This window comes from Oncorhynchus clarkii, chromosome 18, assembly GCF_045791955.1.
Source record: "Oncorhynchus clarkii lewisi isolate Uvic-CL-2024 chromosome 18, UVic_Ocla_1.0, whole genome shotgun sequence".
NCBI classification, from domain to species: Eukaryota; Metazoa; Chordata; class Actinopteri; order Salmoniformes; family Salmonidae; genus Oncorhynchus; species Oncorhynchus clarkii.
This window is the reverse complement of record NC_092164.1, coordinates 18550724-18571119: the sequence shown is the minus strand read 5'-3', so window position 1 is coordinate 18571119 and position 20396 is coordinate 18550724. Positions and strand designations below refer to the sequence as shown.

At 41.2% G+C, this 20396-nt stretch overlaps 2 protein-coding genes and 1 pseudogene across 3 annotated transcripts in view; 1 reads left to right on the top strand and 2 right to left on the bottom strand.

The window, feature by feature from the left end:
• LOC139373145 (toll-like receptor 13) overlaps positions 1–20396 on the bottom strand; it is a 36774-nt gene that overhangs the window by 3312 nt on the left and 13066 nt on the right. Inside the window, exon 1 of one of the 2 annotated variants that reach the window (XM_071113293.1) lies at positions 360–598. The exons of the other annotated variant lie outside the window; for it this stretch is intronic. The gene's annotated coding sequence lies outside the window, so the exon portion shown is untranslated. Of the gene's footprint in view, positions 1–359; positions 599–20396 lie in introns of those variants that run through there. 2 annotated transcript variants of the gene reach the window in all.
• LOC139373146 (toll-like receptor 13) lies at positions 6499–9442 on the bottom strand (annotated as a pseudogene).
• LOC139373148 (radixin-like) overlaps positions 12508–20396 on the top strand; it is a 30800-nt gene continuing 22911 nt past the window's right edge. The window contains exons 1-2 of the mRNA XM_071113294.1: positions 12508–12821; positions 17147–17236. Of these exons, the coding sequence (XP_070969395.1) occupies positions 17225–17236 (12 nt within the window). The 5' untranslated portion in view covers positions 12508–12821; positions 17147–17224. The remainder of the gene's footprint in view (positions 12822–17146; positions 17237–20396) is intronic.

Genomic DNA, 20396 nt, shown 5'->3' with positions numbered 1-20396 from the left:
CAGTGACTAACTTACATCCTTTGGGGGCTGGAAATGTAACATAATTGAACAATTCAATGAAGTTGCAATAACACTGGTAGCTGTTGGTATTGTGGTCCTCAAAATAACTGACAGATTATTATTTATAGGTCATCCAATATATCAACATAACTCACAAGAAGTTTGCTTTACTGAAAAAGACAAACTGGAGTAGAAAGGAAAAAAGGTAAAGACCACTATCAAATTAGAAATGAGTAGATAAGGGTAATAACATTGTCTGGATAAGAATAAAACACACATTTGTATGATATTTTTGAAGAGATACACCAGCAAAAGACAACTAAAAACAGCCAGACTACATAGTAATCATTTTTACTCACAATTGTCGGAAGAATACAGTCACAGTGAGCACTAGTGCAGCATAGGACTGTGATCACCTGAGTCGCGGTTCTACCACCCTGCTCCAAAGAGCACTTCCCTGGCATTTTACTTCACTAAACTTTGTTCAAAATGTATCTTGGTATTTGTCTAGATTGATTTCTCACAAACAGCTACAACACAATGTGAAAACTTAACAGACTGTGTTGACCTGACACACAGTTGATTAAGGGGCAGAAAAGAAGAAGCGAGAGAGAGAGTCGGGGGGGAAGTCAGGCTTGTTTGCTCTCTCTCACAGTTGGACCGAATAAAATACTGATGCTGACCATATACGGGAACTTCCCGAGACCTGAGATATTTCCTAGAACTAAGAACATTCTGATCCAAACATCAAACGGGTACTAACACTGACACTTTTTACATTCCAAAGAATTTAATGTTCATTTCTTTACCATAAGCCGCCTCCAACCTCTATTTCTCATTCTTACTTAATAAACTTTATTTCATCCACAGGTGACAGGAAAGACAATGCAATAAAAGGGAGATTCTCTCTCTAATGAAGGTGTGTGTGTGTGTGTGTGTGTGTGTGTGTGTGTGTGTGTGTGTGAGTGTGTGTGTGTGTGTGTGTGTGTGTGTGTGTGTGTGTGTGTGTGTGTGTGTGTGTGTGTGTGTGTGTGTGTGTGTGTGTGTGTGTGTGTGTGTGTGTGTTTGTGTGTGTGTGTGTGTGTGGCAAGAGTGGTAGTAAAGGTGTCATTCTCAGAAAGAATGAAGGAATATTAATATGAAGAGGGATGGCCAGGGGGATGAGTGAGTTAACATAAGTGAGAATAAGGTTATAGAGAAAACAAACCGAAATTGGACTTGTCTGATCCATCTCACAATTGGACCGAATAAAATACTGACGCTGAACATATAAGGGCACTTCCCTTAGAACTGAGACATTTGCTGGCTGAGCTGCTAGATAATTCTACCCAAAATGCTCATTGGATATTTTTCTTTCTTTTTTTCTCTTCAGTATTAACCTTTCTCTTTCCAACACAAACTGAAGAGATGAATTCTGAAGGTCATACAAATTATTGTAAATATTACATAGAAATTAAAACAGAATTTTGTTTCAAATATATCAATACAATTATAAATCCTTAGGCGTTTTCTGAAGACATAGAAAGCCCTCGCGGTTCCCCACTGCTGAATGTCTCTGTCAATTCCTTGGTCAAGGAAGATGACTGAACCAGAGTTCTCAGAGACACTTCTGTCTACTTTGTGTAATAACAGTTTGTGTCCAGTAGATGACAAAGTATACAAAGGAATGTGTTCGTAAAGAAATCTCAGAATGCAATTATAATGCAGCATAGAACTTTCAAGATGATAGGTGTTTTTGCTCCCAATGAATCACTTAACAAAACCAACTGATGAAATTGAAACCCAGTCCCATAGAGATGACAGTTATAAGACTGTGCATAATGTGTAAGTCTCAGGTTAGAATTCAGTGCATTTTCATGGAAGATTATTGAGTCAGGGAGAGAGTCATTTCATTCAGATTCAGATCAGATTGTTTAATAGTGACATGAACAGGGTTGCAGGTGTGATTGCAGGGTAGAGTGAAAATCTTCAGCTTTGAAATCCAACATGCAGAACTAGTGAAATAATATAATGAAAAGGGTGATAAAACAATAGAAATAGCACTATGTACATAATAACAACAATGGCATGCATGGTTAGATCATCTGTGAAGACAAGACCTTCATGGGAAAGTGTTCAGTGATTTACAAAGCAGGTATGAATTAAGTTTTCACAGACATCATAGCAGACATAGTCATTATTTGTGAGCCGGAACTGATACCACATTGTGATACAACAGTAGATCTACCTTGCTTGTATGTTCTTTATGGTGTAATATAACTAATATAGATACTGTTTCCCTTTGTGCACTGACTTTCCCCTTGTTATTGTTCTATTTCTCATTCATACTTCATAGACTAAATTTCATCCACAGGTGACAGGAAATAAAATGCAATGAAGGGGAGAATGACGTCGCTCTCATATCAAGGTGTGTGTGTGTGTGTGTGTGTGTGTGTGTGTGTGTGTGTGCGCGCGTGCGGAGGGTTAAGGTTAGAATTAGTGTTAGAATTAGGTTTAGGGTTATGGTTAGGAGCTAGGGTTAGTTTTAAGGTTAGGGTTAGGAACCAGGGTTAGGTTTATGGTTAGAGTTTAGGTTAAGTTTGGGTTTTGGGGTTAGGGTTAGGGCAAGGGTTAGAGGAAATTAGGATTTTGAATGGGACTGAATCGTGTGTCCCCACAAGGTTGGTTGTGTGTGTGTGTGTGTGTGCGCGCGCGCTCACGTGCGTATGTGTGTGTGTGTGTGTAGCAGAAGCGAAACAGGGAGTGGGAGTAAAGGTGGAAACAACGTGTTTGATACACTCTTAGAATAAAGGTGCTATCTAGAACCTAAAAGGGTTCTTCGGCTGTCCCCATAGTAGGAGCCTTTGAGGAACTAGTTTTAGTTCCAAGTAAAACCCTTTTGGTTCCAGGTAAAACCATTTCCACAGAGGGTTCTACATGGAACTAAAAGAGTTCTACCTGGAACCAAAAAGGTTTCTCCTATGGGGACAGCTGAAGAACCCTTTTGAAAAAAAAAATCTAAGAGTGTACCATTCCATTTTTTCCGTTCCAGCCATTACAATGAGCCCATCCTCCTCAATCAAGGTGTCACAAGCCACCTGTGATAAGGACCTGTCTGCCACCTCTAGGGCAGTAGCCAGAGAGGCCCCACTACCCATCTCCAGCATCAAGGAATGCAGGGCAGAGTAGCCTAGTAGTTAGAGTGTTGGGCTAGTAACCGAAAGGTTGCAAATCTGTCGTTCTGCCCTTGTTCCTAGGCTGTCATTGAAAATAAGAATGTATTCCTAACTGACCTGCCTAGTTAAAAAAGAAGGTGGGGCTTATTCTTACAAAAGAGAGAGACCATCACCAGTGAGTCAGCTGCGCATCATTGGGTGAGTCAGTCAAACTGGAAAGCATTTTTAGGACTATATTTTCTTCTGCATATTGTAGCCTACAATATGTGCCTTCACACAACTAGGCCTAGACTATTGATGGATTCTAGACAAGGTCGTTTTTAATTGATCTCAGATTCTCCTTTTGTCAGTGTCGAAGTAGCCTGTTATTTCGATAATTTGTGTGGTGATAAAAATGATTCTGGCAAAGTCTCCAGTCAGGTAAATGAAATGCATTTATAAAATGCAAACATTTTCCCGGACCCCAGGCTACTAAAAATGTTCCCTTCCATAAGTGACTCAATTCTACTGCTCTATGCCACTATGCAAATGTGATGATATGCATGCAATGCTTTATTTTTAAGGTAATTCATTTTTTTCATTCGTTCCAGTACCTTAGAACTCCCCAGGTCACCTGACTCTCATGCTCACATTTTGTTCCGGCACCTCCCGATTTACAAATTAAGCACTGGTCTCTCCGATATCTAGGAGAAATAAGAACGCTGAATAAATCTTTTTGTTTTTTGGACACATATTGAACCCCTTATTTTTGTTGGCACAAAACTACCTCCATACTTCAATTTGTTTGTATGGGTTACCTTTGGATGAGACGTGTGACAAAACAGACAACATCATCATGTTTGGGGGAGTTTCCCCTCTCCATAGAGTGGAATCGGTGCTGGTTTACCTTCAGATGAGGCCCATGTCTTTCCATAGAGGGGTCATAATATTTTTTAGGACAAACCATTTCGGGATATTTCATGGTCTGACTAACACCGCTGTAGCTCAGCCACCTTTCACTGCAGATGCGGAAGGCCGACATAGGTGGTTGCAAACCTGGTCTCAGAGCATTTCGTATTATTCTGTACGTACAGTGCATTTGGAAAGTATTCAGACACCTTGACTTTTCCACATTTTGTTACGTTACAGCCTAATTTTGAAATGGATTAAACAGCTTTTTTCGCCCTCATCAATCTACACACAATGCCCCATAATGACAAAGCAAAAACAGCTTTTTTGAAATGTTTGGAAATATATTATAAGAAATTTAAACTGAAATATCACGTTTACATAAGTATTGAGACCCATTACTCAATACTTTGTTGAGGCAACTTTGTCAGCGATTAAAGCCTCAAGTCTTATTCTTGGCACATCTGTATTTGGGGAGTTTCTCCCATTCTTCTCTGCAGATCCTCTCTGTCAGGTTGGATGGGGAGTGTCACTGCACAGCTATTTTCAGGTCTCTCCAGAGATATTCGATCGGGTTCAAGTCCGGGCTCTGGCTGGGCCACTCAAGGACATTCAGAGACTTGTCCCGAAGCCACTCCTTCGTTGTCTTGGCTATGTGCTTAGGGTCGTTGTCTTGTTGGAAGGTGAACCTTAGCCCCAGTCTGAGATCCTGAGCGCTCTGAAGCAGGTTTTCATTGAGGATCTCTCTATACTTTGATCCGTTCATCTTTGCCTCAATCCTAACTAGTCTCCCAGTCCTTGCTGCGGTAAAACATCCCCACAGCATGATGCTGCCACCACCATGCTTCACCGTAGGGATGGTGCAGGTTTTCCTCCAAACGTGACGCTTGGCATTCAGGCCAAAGAGTCAATCTTGGTTTCATCAGACCAGATAATCTTGTTTCTCATGGTCTGAGAGTCCTTTATGTGCCCGCTGAGGAGATGGTTGTCCTTCTGGAAGGTTCTCCCATCTCCACACAGGAATTCTAGAGCTCTGTCAGAGTGACCAATGGGTTTTCGGTCACCTCCCTGAGCAAGACCCTTTTCCCCTGATTGCTCAGTTCGACTGGGCGGCCAGCTCTAGGAAGTCTTGGTGATTCCAAACTTCTTCCATTTAAGAATGATGGAGGCCACTGTGTTCTTGGGGACATTCAATGCTGCAGAAATGTTTTGGTACCCTTCCCCAGATCTGTGCCTCAAAACAATCCTGTCTCGGAGCTCTACGGACAATTCCTTTCACCTCTAGGCTTGGTTTTTGCACTGTCAACTGTGGGACCTATATAGACATAGCCTTTCCAAATCATGTCCAATCAATTGAATTTACCACATGTGGACTCCAGTCAAGTTGTAGAAACATCTCAAGAATGGTCAATTGAAACAGGATGCACCTGAGCTCAGTTTCGAGTCTCATAGCAAAGGGTCTGAGTCTTTATGTAAAAGTTATTTCTGTTTTTTTAAATTATTATATTAGCTCAACCCTTCAAAAAACCTAATGTTGCTTTGTCATTATGGAGTATTGGGTGTAGATTTATGAGGATTAAAAAAATAAAAAATTCTACTAAGGCTGTAACGTAACAAATTGTTGGAAAAGTAAAGGGATCTGAATACTTTCTGAATGCACTGTGAATCCGAAACAGTCCATTTAGTATGGTTTGTTAGGTTTGTCATCGCTGCATATGACAGATGGGTGGGCAAATAACTTAAACATCTAACAAATCTCATCACGGACAACTTTAGCATTTTAGCTAGTGAAGAACTGTTCAACTACTTACTACATTTTTGCTAATTAGTAACTACTTAGCTTATTAGCTAACCCTTCCCCTAACCCGAAACCCTTTAACCTAACTACTAAACTTAACCTTAACCCCTAACCCTAGCCTAGCTAACGTTAGTGAGTTAGCTAACATTAACCACCTAGCCAACTAGCTAGATTTCAGAACATATATTATGTTTTGCAAATTTGTTACATATTGTAAGTTTTGTATTAATACATACCATACTAAACATATCATACTAAATTTGGCCTTGAAGATATATGTACAGAATAATATGAATTGCTCTGAGACCAGTTTGTCGGAAGCAGTGGATTGAGAACCAGCCCATGCAAAAAACCTGATTAAACTGACTTTGATGGGGATTTTTTAAAATTATGTTACTTAGATTGACGCATGGGCGCAGCAATACTCTTAGGAACTTCTTAAAGATGCACTCCATGATGATAAGCACAATAAAATCATAACATACTGTATAGTATGAAATACATTTGTAACATATCATAAGAATAGGCAAAAAACACTTTAGATGACGTGATACACAGAAAACTGGGACCACTTCTGGCTTTCAAAACAACTGGCTGAAATTGTACAAAAGTTTGAGAGTGCATCTTCAATATTCTCATGTAAATATACAGAAAAGGTTCAGAGTGAGATGGTTGTTTCAAATCAAGGTTTCACTATCACAGAGCCTGCACCCCAGAGAGGATGGGGTTTTCCTCAGCAGAGCCGTCCTTGGTCTCTAAAGCCAGCCGTAGTTGCTGCCAGAAGACCCCGGTTTGCTCCCCAGCTCTGGGCCAGCTCAGGTATGTGCGTCTCTTCACTAGCTTCCTTATCCGGTATTAGGGTGACAGCTGGTGGGTAGGGATCTCCTCCAGGAACACCAGAATCAGGACGTCCTTCTGCTCATCAAAGAGCCGGAAGCTGGCCACCTAGATCTCCCGGGAGCACTACTCACTCTCCAGGTAGCGGTGGCTGATGACACAGATGGTCTTGCGGCTTCCGTAGATGCCGTCCATAATGTTGTCTATGATGGGTTTGCCTGGCTGGAAGTCCCGGTGGTGGAGACACAGCTTCCAGACCTGCTTTCGCTCCAGCTCTGGCAGAAGCTCCCTCAGGACCCAGGGCTCATCGTGGGCGTTGTAGGAGATGAAGGCATCGTACTGACAGCCATGAGGCGTGAGCTTATTCCTTTGCTTGGTGTCATAGAGGAAAGCCAGAAAGAGGTAATAGCCGTAAATTACATGCCATTTCAGGAAGTGGTAGGCAAAGGATGCTACCAGGGTGAGGAGGACCAGACAAGTGGTAGAGATGTAGCAGTAAAGTCCTAAGTCCACTGTACAGAACTGAAGCTCAACATCCAACAGCTTGGTGTCCTTTAGATCGGCAGGATAGTTGCAGGTAAATTCTCCTGCACCAACAATTTGTGTTTGGTTGTCGCTCTCCATCCACTGGACAAACCAAGCATCACTGCAGCCACAGGTGAAAGGATTATCTTGCATGTCCAGGTATGTCAAGGCAGGGAGAGATTGCAACACTGTCTCGTTGACTACTGTTATGTCATTCTTGCTCACCTGCAAGAAAGTGACTCTACTGAGGTTTGCTGCTATGAGGAAATCTAAGGACTGAATTCGGGCTTTGGACAGGCTGTTGAGCCTTGGGATTGGGCGAAACAGCTTTGGAGTGAGGGCTGTGAACTCATTCTTACTGATATCAAGGAACCACAACCGGGGTGTGTGAATAAATGTGTTTGGGTGCAGGTCCTTAATATTAAGACTCCCTGCCTGGAATGACAATAAAGATTTCAGTCCTTCAAGAAAGTTGATAGGTAAATGAGACAGTCCCTTGTGACGCTGACTAAATATCCTGAGGTTCTCCAGAGATGTCAGATGAGAGAAGGGTGGAGGGTCTAATTTACCATCATTTACATATGTGATGTAATTACAGGATATATCAAGAGATTTTAAGCATGGAAGTCCCGTGAGCACAGTGTTTCTTATACCTATTTGAGTAATCTTATTTGAGCCCAGGTTAAGTTCTGTAAGGTTGACCAATCCCTCAAAGGCTCCATCTTCCATACTGACAATCTGATTGTCAAATAAAAGTACATTCTTGAGTGATGTTAAACTTTTAAACTCACCTTTTCTGATAGAGCTCAGTTTATTGCCTGCCAAATTCAAAGTCTCAAATTTGTGCAAACCATTCATGAAGGCATCATTCAAGGTCAGGATTTTGTTTGATCCCAGTTTAAGGATCCATAATTCTTTCAAATCCTGGAAAACATATGTTGGGGATTTGATTGTGGAAAAGAACAAGTTGTGTGAATCCTGTAAGCTTGGAGAAATCTGAGCAGCCTAGTTTATTGATGATATTGAATCTGAGATCCAGGATCTTCAGTGTAGGTAGATTTCTTGTGGCCTTTGGTACGGAGGAAAGCCTGTTGTGGCCCAGTTTCAAAGCACTTAATTGCTCTATTGATCTGAATGAAAATTCAGACAGCTGAGTAAGACCAGTATTTGATATGTCCACTTCTGTCATGTGTTTACATGACTGCAGAAATTCCTCAGAGAGATTACCTATGTTGTTATATTCGAGTCGGAGTACGCTGAGTGTAGGTATATGTCAGGCAATATCAGTGAGAGCCTTGACCTTTAGCCTTGAGCCGTTTACAAGGTCTTGCAATCTCAGATGGACTAATGAGGAGTTGACAGTCTGCAGTACCATACCCATCCTCTTGAAAGACATCTCAATGCCACTCAAGTTGAGACGATTGACGTTGCTCAGAAAATACCTGTTCAGCACATCCCATTCCATGCGTCCAAGTTGGCCACAGTAGGCGATGTCTAACACCTCAAGGTAAGGAAGAACATCTGCCGTGATCCTGAAGACTCCCAATGGATTCCGGGATAAATCCAACAGTCTCAGCTCTATAGAAGTGTTTGATATTTCCTGTGACTGGAAAGAGGTGAACCTGTTGCTCCCAATGTACAACTCCTGTAAGTGTGGTAATTGTACGATGGGCTGAACTTCCTTCATATTATAAAGGTTGTTCTTGGTTAAATTCACTGTCTTCAAACTGGAGAGAGGCTGAAATGATGAGGAGCTGATGGTTGCAATGACGTTGTTGTCCAGATGTAGCAGGGAGAGGTTGGCTAGGCCCTGAAACAAATAGTCTGACAGGGTTGTGAGTCTGTTATGAGCCAAACCCAGTTCCTGAAGAGCCTCTAGGTATCCAAGAGCCCCATTTTCCACTTGAGAGATCTGGGTTCTGGGCATATTTAGAATTTTGAGGTTTGATAGGCCTTTAAAATCCAACTTTTCGATCTTGGAAACCTTATTCATGGCCAAGTCTAAATTGCTTACTTTCCGCGGAATAGCTATAGGTATGACTTCAAGATTCCTGTTATAACAGAGTACTTTCATGTTAAAGTTGTCACTGAGATTACCCCGGATTGTGCAGTTTTTCAGGAAGTACCCACATACTGGATCAGCAAGAACCCAGCAATACATCAGGAAACAAAGACAGAGTCTCAGCTGAGAGAATGTAGACCCACTTTGTTCTCCTGGCATGGTTATCGTGATTGTCATTGTGTCAGAGGCTTCCCACTGGGTACACACTGGTTGAATCAACGTTATTTCCACCTAATTTCAATGAAATGATGTTGAACCAACGTGGAATAGACGTTGAATTGACGTCTGTGCCCAGTGGATTGACGTCTTCTTCAGTTCTACAGTAAATAACAAAGAAAAATATAGTGACTAACTGTTACACGATTTTGGTGCATATTACATAATTAGACAATCTAATTAAATTGCAATAACATTGACAGCTGTTGGCATTCTGGTCCTCAAAATAACTGACAGATTATTATTGATAGGTATTCCTATATATATCAACATAGCTCACAAAAGTTTGCTTTACTGATAAGGACAAAGTATAATAGAGGGAAAAAAGGAGAAGACCACTATCAAATTCGAAATGAGTAGAAAAGGGTAAAAACATTGTCCGAATAAGAGAAAACACAAAACATATTGCATCATATTTTTTAGTAGCTAGACAATCAAAAGACAATGAAAAACATAGCCAAAATACGTGGTAATCAGTTTTACTCACATTTGTCAGAGGACAGTCACAGTGAACGCTAGTGCAGCATAGGACTGTGATCACCTGAGTCCTGGTTCTACCACCCTGCTCCAAAGAGCACTTCCCTGCCTTTAAACTTCACTATATTAACCCTTTGTTTAAAAAATAGTCTTAGTCTTCGATAACTTTTTGACTTGTAAGCACAGATACAGCACAAAGTGACTGGGTAGACGAGACACACCGCGTTGATTAAGTTAAAGGGACTTAAACAACCACCCGAGCCACTGCCTGTTCACCCCGCTATCATCCAGAAGGCGAGGTCAGTACAGGTGCATCAAAGCTGGGACCGAGAGACTGAAAAACAGCTTCGATCTCAAAGGCCATCAGACTGTTAAACAGCCACCACTGACATTGAGTGGCTGCTGCCAACACACTGACTCAACTCCAGACACTTTAATAATGGGAATTGATGGAAATTGATGTAAAATATATCACTAGCCACTTTAAACAATGCTACTCAATATAATGTTTACATACCCTACATTACTCATCTCATATGTATATGTATATACTGTACCCTATATCATCTACTGCATCTTTATGTAATACATGAATCACTAGCCACTTTAAACTATGCCACTTTGTCTACATACCCTACATTACTCATCTCATATGTATATACTGTACTCGATACCATCTACTGCATCTTGCCTATGCCGTTCTGTACCATCACTCATTCATATATCTTTATGTACATATTCTTTATCCCTTTACACTTGTGTGTATAAGGTAGTAGTTTTGGAATTGTTAAGTTAGATTACTAGTTGGTTATTACTGCATTGTCGGAACTAGAAGCACAAGCATTTCGCTACACTCGCATTAACATCTGCTAACCATGTGTATGTGACAAATAAATTTGATTTGATTTGATTTGGAGAGAGAGAGAGGAAATGTGTCATTCTCCTTTTTGGTTGAGGAACAGACGATTTACCATAAGTGAGGAGGAAGTGAGAAGAAAGTCAATGAGCAAACATCCCAAAATTGGACGTCAGAAGAAAATGCTGTTGCTGACTTCAATAATGAAGTAAACTTAGAATTAAGAAATCATTTCTGAGAACTAAGATATAAAGCTCATTCTGATCCAAAATTCGAACTGGTTCTAGAACTTACTAATCTTCTGCTGTTGATGAAATACAAAATGCTTTGATTGCTGCTCACCCAAACCAGTAAATCTCTGAAACATCAAGTTATGTCTTATTGCTTGGTCAAGGAAATGTCTAAACCAGTGTTTTTGAAGACACACTTCTTCGTGTCTCCTTGGTGTAATAACAGTTTATGTCCACTAGATGACGGACTATGCAAAGTTATGTGTTAGTTTAAGAAGGCTCAGGATGGCAGGGAATGCAACATGGAATTAGTAACTTTTCAAGAGGCTGGCTATTTAGGCTCACAACAAATATAGCTTAACAAAACCAACTGATGAAATTTAAACAAAGAGCTTCACAGAGCTGAACAATATAAGTATTATAAATTTGGTACATATTTTGTAACTCTCCTGTTTGAATTCATTGCATGGCCTTGGACGATTATTGAGTGAGGGAGAATTATTTGTGTGCAGTGGTGTAAAGTACTTAAGTTACAAAATACTTTAAAGTACTACTTAAGTAGATTTTTGTGGTATCTGTACTTTACTATTTATATATTTGACTACATTTACTTCACTACATTCCTTAAGAAAATATTGTACTTTTTACTCCATACATTTTCCTTGACACCCAAAAGTACTCGTTACATTTTGAATGCTAAGCAGGACAGGAAAATGGTCCAATTCACGCACGTATACACCAATAAATCCCTGGTCATCCATACTGCCTCTGATCTGGCGGACTCACTCAACACACATGCTTCGTTTGTAAATTATGTCTGAATGTTGGGGTGTGCCTCTCTGGCTTTCCGATTTTTTTTTTAATGGTGCCATCTGGTTTGCTTAATATAAGGAATTTAAAATTAGTATATTTTAAACCAAATAGCTTTAGACTTTTACTCAAGTAGAATTTTTCTGGGTGACTTTTACTTTTACTTGAGTAATTTTCTCAAGTATGATGATTGGGTACTTTTCCCCACCACTATTAGTGTGACAAGAACTTCATGTTAAATGGTTCCGTGTTTTACAAAGCAGATATGAGAGAAATATTCACAGACAATCATAGCAGACATAGTCTTTATTTGTGAGACAAAATTTATGTTCTTTATGATGTAATATAACTAATATAGATACTGTTTCCCTTTGTGCACTGACTTTCCCCTTGTTATTATTCTATTTATCATTCCTACTTCATAGACTATATTTGATCCACAGGTGAAAGGAAAGAAAATGGAATAAAGGGAGATAGAAGTACATGTCTTACTCATATTAAGGTGTGTGTGTTCAACCTGGCTTCAGAACAATTCGTAGGATTTGGTATGTTGATTTTCTCCCTCCATTTAGTATGATATATTGTGTGTATACACCAATGAGTGTATACACAACTATGACTGTATAGTGTACACCCACTGACACTGTTAGAATACTCTATTTTAAAGTTGGGGGAGTTCTCATCGCTGCTGCTGAGCAGAGCAGAGCGCGTACCCCCACATATTAAATCAACCACGCCTGGCCTCGACTAGTCCGACCGCCATATTGAATGTCTTCGCAAATCGCCTTACGGTGGATCTCAATTGCACGGTTTTCTCACTCATGTCCGTTCTAAACAGGCTTCACGAGCAAATTGGAGGTGACAAGAGTACATTAAATATATTCGTATAGTTTACAGCGTGGATAACCTGAAAGCATTGAATTCTCCGAATTGTGTCGGTCTTTGAAGCTGTAGTTCTTCACCAGAGGTGAGTTTGTCTCCTTTGAAGAGCTTCTGCAAGATGATGGAAAAGGGACGATTTTTGTGTACTCCGCGTGTTGTAAAAGTTGGCTAAGGCAGGCCTTCATTTCAAACTTAATACTGATACATGTGTGAGAGAAATAAAATGTATTTATCTCTGAAAACCGTTTTTTGGAAGATAAGCTACTTTTATTATTTGCGCAGTAAGAGTTTGCACTTAGATGAAAGCACAACATTAGGCTATGGGACACGCGGTCACATCTGTCTCGCGAAGATTTCAAAACCTGACTTATCTTGCTTGCAAAAACGTTTTTGTTAGTGTGACATGCACTGCCTCGTGTTTTTAGAACTGAAACGTAGCCTATAATATCATTCCAGTTTTCCCTAGCCATAGTGCATCATTATTAGCAAGTATAATTTCATTTCATTCGTTGGGTTAACCTGTTACAATGTAGCATTGGCGCGTTTTGACGGTTGTCATCTATTGCAATGGGAGGCTAGTGACTAGTGTAACCAGTGTTGCAATGATTGTAACAATTTTGCTCGACGCGATCACGGTCTATACATTACAGTCTAGAACAAATAATTCCGTTACTTTCTACAGGCGCCAATACTTTAGTAACGTTACCCCAGTGCCATAAACACCGGTCCTACCCAACGTTTTTTATGCATGACCATATTTTTGTACTGTACATAAGTGCTTGAACCCTCTATCTTACTAAACTTAACTCAATTTACCATCTACTTGAAACATGTTGAGGGTCATTAATGGTAATGAGTATGCACTTGAAATGAACCAAATATTGGGAGTGTTTGCCCATGACTCAATGCATTGCATCAGAGGTGCAAACAATGTTACAACTTATCACTGACGGTCTGATAGGGCTGGGACTTGTTAGTGTCATTGGCAAGCAAACCAAACATAAAGCATATTTAACTTCTCTCCATTTTATCCCTCCATTACCCAAAAGGCTCAGGCTTTTCTGTTTACATCTACACGGCCAGCGCCCCTGTCTCAGTGAGCCATAGCTCCAGCTGACCTGCTCTCACATGGGGCCAAAGCTGTCACTTACATCACAATGGCTAACTGTGAACTTTAACACATTTCCACAAAGCAACTGTATAGATTATGCAGAGGTTGTTGATTCTGCTCTTCACAAGTCCCCATTGTCAGCCCTAGCTATGAGAACTCAATTTCCCAGTTGAATAACATCAGTATACACTAAGTGTAAAGGCGTTATCACTTCATGCTTCAGTTTGACTGGCGTCTAGCTGGTTGAACCGAACGAGTGTGCTCGCATAGTCCCTTACAAGACCTTTTTTAGAAAAACTAGAAAAAAGCGTCAATAGTACTGTTTGTGCACCTTGAGATGCTGTAGACAATATACGCTTCCTCAAACTAGTTAGAATTAATCTAAAATTACTCAATTAATCTGTAATTCGTTTTGACTTTTTTTCCAAGGATGTTTGGTGCAGTATTTCTCAAGTGAAAACATTTGCATGAAAACAAGTCGCGTCTTGTTGAACGGCAATACACTTAATTGAATAATCCCTACTGTTGACCAATCACCTACGAAGGGGCCCTGACTTCGGCTGCCTACTTCGGCTTGTTTCAAAAAACTGTTTTGGATGGAATGCATGCAGAAGCCGTAACACTGGTGTTAGTCGAAAAGCAGCACTGGGCAAAAAGGGTCAATATCAGGGGGTGTCTTTATCAGTATTGTCGTGTCTTTACTATCATTAAATGAAGACTTTTAGTTTTTATCAAAGATTCACTGTAATTAGTATTACTCAATTAAACTGATTAATCATGTAACTGTAATTAACTAGGAAGTCAGGGCACCAAGGAAAATAATTCAGATTACAGTTATAATTTTCCTAATACAACTTTTCAGATATTTTCATATCTGATCAATAGTCTTCTGAATTAATGAATTATTTATTTTTACCTCCCGTTAGTCTCATTCCAAACATTGTAAATGGATGGTTATCTGCACAAACCAAGTCTTCACTATGAGTCATCTATACATCAATTGTCTTAAATCACTTATTTATTAACTAACTAAACAGTCCCAAATCACATTACACAATTTTACAAACAGTATCATCCTTACTCATTCATCTTATACACCAATTAGATGTAAACCTCATATCTGAGGCTATTATATAAACAGCGTTATGGTAATATGTCCGTATTGTCTCCCATGAGTTCCACACAATTGTACCAAACGGACCAGTTCGTAGCTGGATTCTTCACCGATCTTTTATACCTTCTCCAGAACATACATGTTGTTTGGACCTCAAGTTCTGTGAGGTGGAAGAAATTCCTTTGTTCTCTATGAAAATTCACTCTGTCTCTATACTGTGGCCATGAGGAGATAATCTCCTCCAGGAATTTACGACCTCTCTCTGACCACAGCAGCCTGTGTGTAGGAGACAGGGAGAGGGGGATGGAGCTTGTTGTACCCAAAGAGGGCAACGTCATGACAGTATATATCCGGATATCTGACATTTCATTAGATATAAGGAGTAGACATGCTCCAGAAACGTATGTCCTTCATTTAATATATTGAGATAGGATATTCTCCCTAATGGGACAGTTTCTACAGGCATCCAATCCGGACCTCAGAAATCTCCCTACTACTGTATGAGTCCAGGGAGATATCTGGGGTGAGATCCCTTCAAGACATGCCCCTGATGAGCGTGCACCCGCTTACATATTTGTAGAACATTTTAACTCAGGAAATGGTATGTGTCAACATGCTGACATATCTTAGCCTTTATGCTTAGTCATGAACTAATCCACATACTTTCAGAAATGTATCCTATCTGTAGTCACTACCTGATCATTTATGGATCCGTACTTATCCCCAAATAATTCATTTCAATAGATATCCTTACATGATATGTAATATTCATCCTCATATGTCTGATCGAAAATGGACTAAATCAGACTCATGATCAATGTCCAGCATCCAAATGATTTGACCTGTTCAGGCACCAAAAATCATTGTGCTTCTTCACATGAAGGGGACATATCTGAGCATACAGCACCATATTCAGTAGTAGGCTACAAGGCACGGAAAAGCAAATGTTGTCAGATTTAATCCAAATCCAAAGAAATATGTTACTTCTTTTTACAAAAATGCAGCATAGTAAATCCAGAGCTCCAATCAGAACACCTGTTTTCTGTAAAGATACAAACGTAGGCCAATCTTTGCTAAAAATGTATTTGATTTATTTAACAGAAAATAAGTTGCACGCCCTCAATCCCCCTGCCAGCCCTGTTTGTTAAGGGCGATGTGTGCAGATTGGGTCGTCAGCGGCGGTCCCTGGCAGTCCAGACCCTACGGTGGTAGTGTTGGTCTGTGATCCACTCCAAACTGTCAATGCATAAGTCATTCATCAAAATTGTCGATATTGCAAGAAAATATTGTAATTTCGTATAATCATCCAACAAGGTAGCTATGTACCTGCTTCATTCATGATGAGAAAACGAACTGGTACAAACTAGCTAGCCAAGTTGCTGGTTAGCTATCTTATATTAACCAGTAATACAAAACACACCCAAATATATTCCCTGAAGAGAAAGAAATGTTATTTGTTAGCTAGCTAGGCTACCAGTTAGCTTTTACGCTCCCCCAAATTAGCTAACCTTCTTGTTGCTAGGCTACCAGTTACAGTGCTTTTAGCTTGCGGTTTTGCGTGTGCCTTTAAGTAGATGGAATACAAAAAGTTCACCAAGTGTCAAAGAATTATATGGATTTAATATTTGTAAAATTATTGAACATGTCCTCAAAATTCAAATAAGCATCAGAAATTGTCCTTATTTAGCATATCAAAAAGCATATCAGGATACTGATTATGAACCAGCATATGCATTGCTGGTGCCGAGAAAATATACTATGCAGGCCTACTGTCAGTATTTGTCATCATATAGAGAAAATAAGATGTCCACATAGGCCTATCTCGGGATATCTAATGACTCAATATCCGGCCATATCATGTATGATATCCGGAGGGAATCCCAAAATGATTTGTGCATGAAATAGAAATATGGATTTCATATTTGACAAATTATTGAGCATGTGCAGAAAACTCAGAAATCCATCAGAAATGGTCATTTATGTATTTCTGTCCTTTGGTGACCCTGACACCACAGTGACAATATCATCGTCACCCTCTCTACCCACTGTCCTAAACTCCCTTTCCTCTCTTTCATCCGTTCCCATTTGCCCTGGTTTCTCTGTCTCATCCATGCGTCAGCTGTTCTACCTGCATTAGATCTGCTACAATGTCCCCATAACTGAACTGATCTTCTCTGTCTCCCAGGTCCTGTGAAACAGGGAAGCTATCCGTCCTGTGAGTTGTCTTCTCAGCTGCCGGGTGAAGGGAGGAGAGGAGACAAACATGCCGAAACCGGTAAGACCTCAGAAACTGAACTATGAACTGAATTATAATGCAGTGGAAAGGACGAGATAACCAATTCTAAACCATCTGTGGTCTTCATTGGACAGACTGCTTCCTGTCCAGTCGATGGGAGCTTAGTTTGTACTGCTGGCAACACAAGGGATGTGGTTTGACTTCCTACTTGGGCCACATGCACTGACCTGACTATTGACTGTGTAAGATGCTCTGGGTAAGACTAGTGTCTTGAGTGTACGGGAAGTGTGTATGCGCTTGTACCTCCCACCCTTGCCCTTGATGGTTCCCTTCCAAGACCCATGGTGTGATGTATTGTAGGCCTGTGTGTATGTCTGCCTCCCAGGCTCTCAGCCCATCTCAGGCACAGACACAGGGCCAGAGGCTCTGCAACACTGCTGCTATTGTTTCCAGCTAATTGGACAGAGAGAATACCAGGGCCCTCTGCTGTACAAGAAACGCCAAAACAAACCGTTCAATGCAGTGCATGGTGTCAGATGTCCACTGAACATTCTCACTGTTTCTCCTAGTTTCTCTGTTCATGTCTTAAGAAGCAGGTCGGGACATGGAGTTAGAGGATGAGTCATGTGGTTATGTTGCACAACTCCTGCTTTGATTTAATTCTTAGTTATAAGGGGTTTGGTTTACGGTCCCTGGAGGAAAACTCTGTAGGGGAGAGAGTGTTTTGGAAGCCCTGGTAGGGGAACTGTTCTTGCCTGAGACTGAAGTTAAGGAGGGCTGGTTTAGGCTCTTGTCAAATGATTAAGATGGCAGTTGGCTATACACACTCCTCTCTCCTTGTGGATATATTGGGAATCTGGGGTGGTGGGGGAATGGCAGTGGAGAGAGGCGCAAACATGCACTGATGATGTCGTTATCCTCTGACTCTGTCTCCTGAGTCATCAGTGCACCGTCCCAGCACAGCGCATAACAGGAACAGGCCAGGCATCCTTTTCTATAAGGACAATGTCACTGTCAAAAGCACTAGAAAATAGTATGTCTCCCAGAGTTTGTCAGCCACCCAGGGGCTACTCAAAGGCTCTTAAAAACTACCATTAATCCTTAGCCTACAATTCCCATGCCCCCACGGCAATCTAATTAACATACAGTGCATTTGGAAAGTATTCAGCCTCCTTGACCTTTTTGACATTTTCTTACATTATAGCATTATTCTAAAAAACATTCTCATCATTCTACACATAATACCCCATAATGACAGTGAAAACAGGTTTCTCAATGTTATCAAATTTATTAAAATAAAAACAAAAGTAATTTACATAAGTATTCAGATTCTTTGCTATGACTTGAAAGTGAAGTAGTTCATCCTGTTTCAATTGATCCTTCAGATGTTTCTACAACTTGATTGGAGTCCACCTGTGGAAAATTCAATTGATTGGACATGATTTGGAAAGGCACACACCTGTCTATATAAGGTCCCACATTTGGCGGTGCATGTCAGCAAAAACCAAGCCGTGGAGTCGAAGGAATTGTTCGTAAATCTCCGAGACAGGATTGTGTCGAGGCACAGATCTGGGGACGGGTACCAAAACATTTCTGCAGCATTGCAGGTCCCCAAGGCCTCATTGTTAAATGGAAGAAGTTTGGAACCACCAAGTCTTTCTAGAGCTGGCCCCCCTGCCAAACTGAGCAATTGGGGGAGAAGGGCCTTGGTCAGGGAGGTGACCAAGAACCAGATGGTCACTCTGACAGAGCTCCAGAGATCCTCTGTGGAGATGGGAGAACCTTCCAGAAGGTCAACCAGCTCTGCAGCACTCCGCCAATCAGGCCTTTTATGGTAGTGGCCAGACAGAAGCCACTCCTCAGTAAAAGGCACATGACAGCCCACTTGGAGTTTGCCAAAAGGCACCTAAAGGACCCTGATCATGAGAAACAATATTCTCTGGTCTGATGAAACCAAGATTGAAATCTTTGGCCTGAATGCCAAGTGTCACATCTGGAGGAAACCTGGCACCATTCCTATGCTGAAACGTGGTGGCAGAGGCATGCTGTGGGGATGTTTTTCAGAGGCAGGGACTGGGAGACCAGTCAGGATCGCGGGGAAGATGAATGGAGCAAAGTACAGAGATCCTTGATGAAAACCTTCTCCAGAGCAGGGGTGGGGTGAAGGTGGGGGTTCACCTTCCAACAGTACAACAACCCTAAGCACACAGCCAAGACAACGCAGGAGTTTTTTCCGTTCAAGTCTATGAATGTCCTTGAGTGGCCCAGGCAGAGCCCAGACTTGAAAATAGCTGTGCAGCTACGCTCCCCATCCAACCTGACAGAGCTTGTATTTTTTTGGATACCTTAAGGGGTCTTAAAATTCCAAATCAAATATCTAAATAATTATTGGTTTGACCATCTTAAAACAATTCCATATGTTAGCTTAGAACCCTTCCCCCAGCTTAGAAGGGTCTTAGACTCTGGGTTAACCCAGCTACAATTCATGATGGGGTCAGTTAACCTGTTTTTAAAATTGCTCTGAGGATGGAACATTTTAATATGTTCAAAATGGCTTTGGGAAGTCAAATGGCTCATAACTCATAATGGCAGACTGCTAGGTAGAGCTGAGAGGCCACGTGCTTGTTTTGTACCCCAGGCCAGGCCTGTGTTTTGCTGTGCTGGTAGCCTACCTCTGGGGTAGTGGTAACAGTGTGAGGTCAGGGGGGTTGGGGTAGCCTATACTGAATAACCTGCATTATTCATTGGACATAAGAACTGCCACACTCTGACCCCCCCCCCCCTTCCCGTGAGCTCGGCGGGGGTGTGTTTGACCCAAAAGACCCCACAGGAAGGGGCCCCTGCAGGGACGTGCCTGTTTTAAAAAAATAAAAAAAACTTGTTTGCTGCAGAAGGGGTTGAGTGTGAATTGGGCCCATATAAATGGGCTGTGTCAACATCCTGTGGAAGAAGGGTAAGGGTCGAAGTAGGGTGAGGGGCTGTAAGTGGGGGATGGCTAGCTTTGTTTTCCTGCTCTATTTCTGTCTGCTAGTGAAAGCTCTGCAAGGCCATAGTGAGCTCTGAGGGCCTTGGTGAGCTCTGCCATATCACATAGATAAACCAACAACACCAAGTTGGAGAAGCATCCATTATCCTCACTCCTGCCTGTCGAAGTCCAAACAAACTGACTGGACCCTAGTTAACGTTCTAGCCTGCCCAG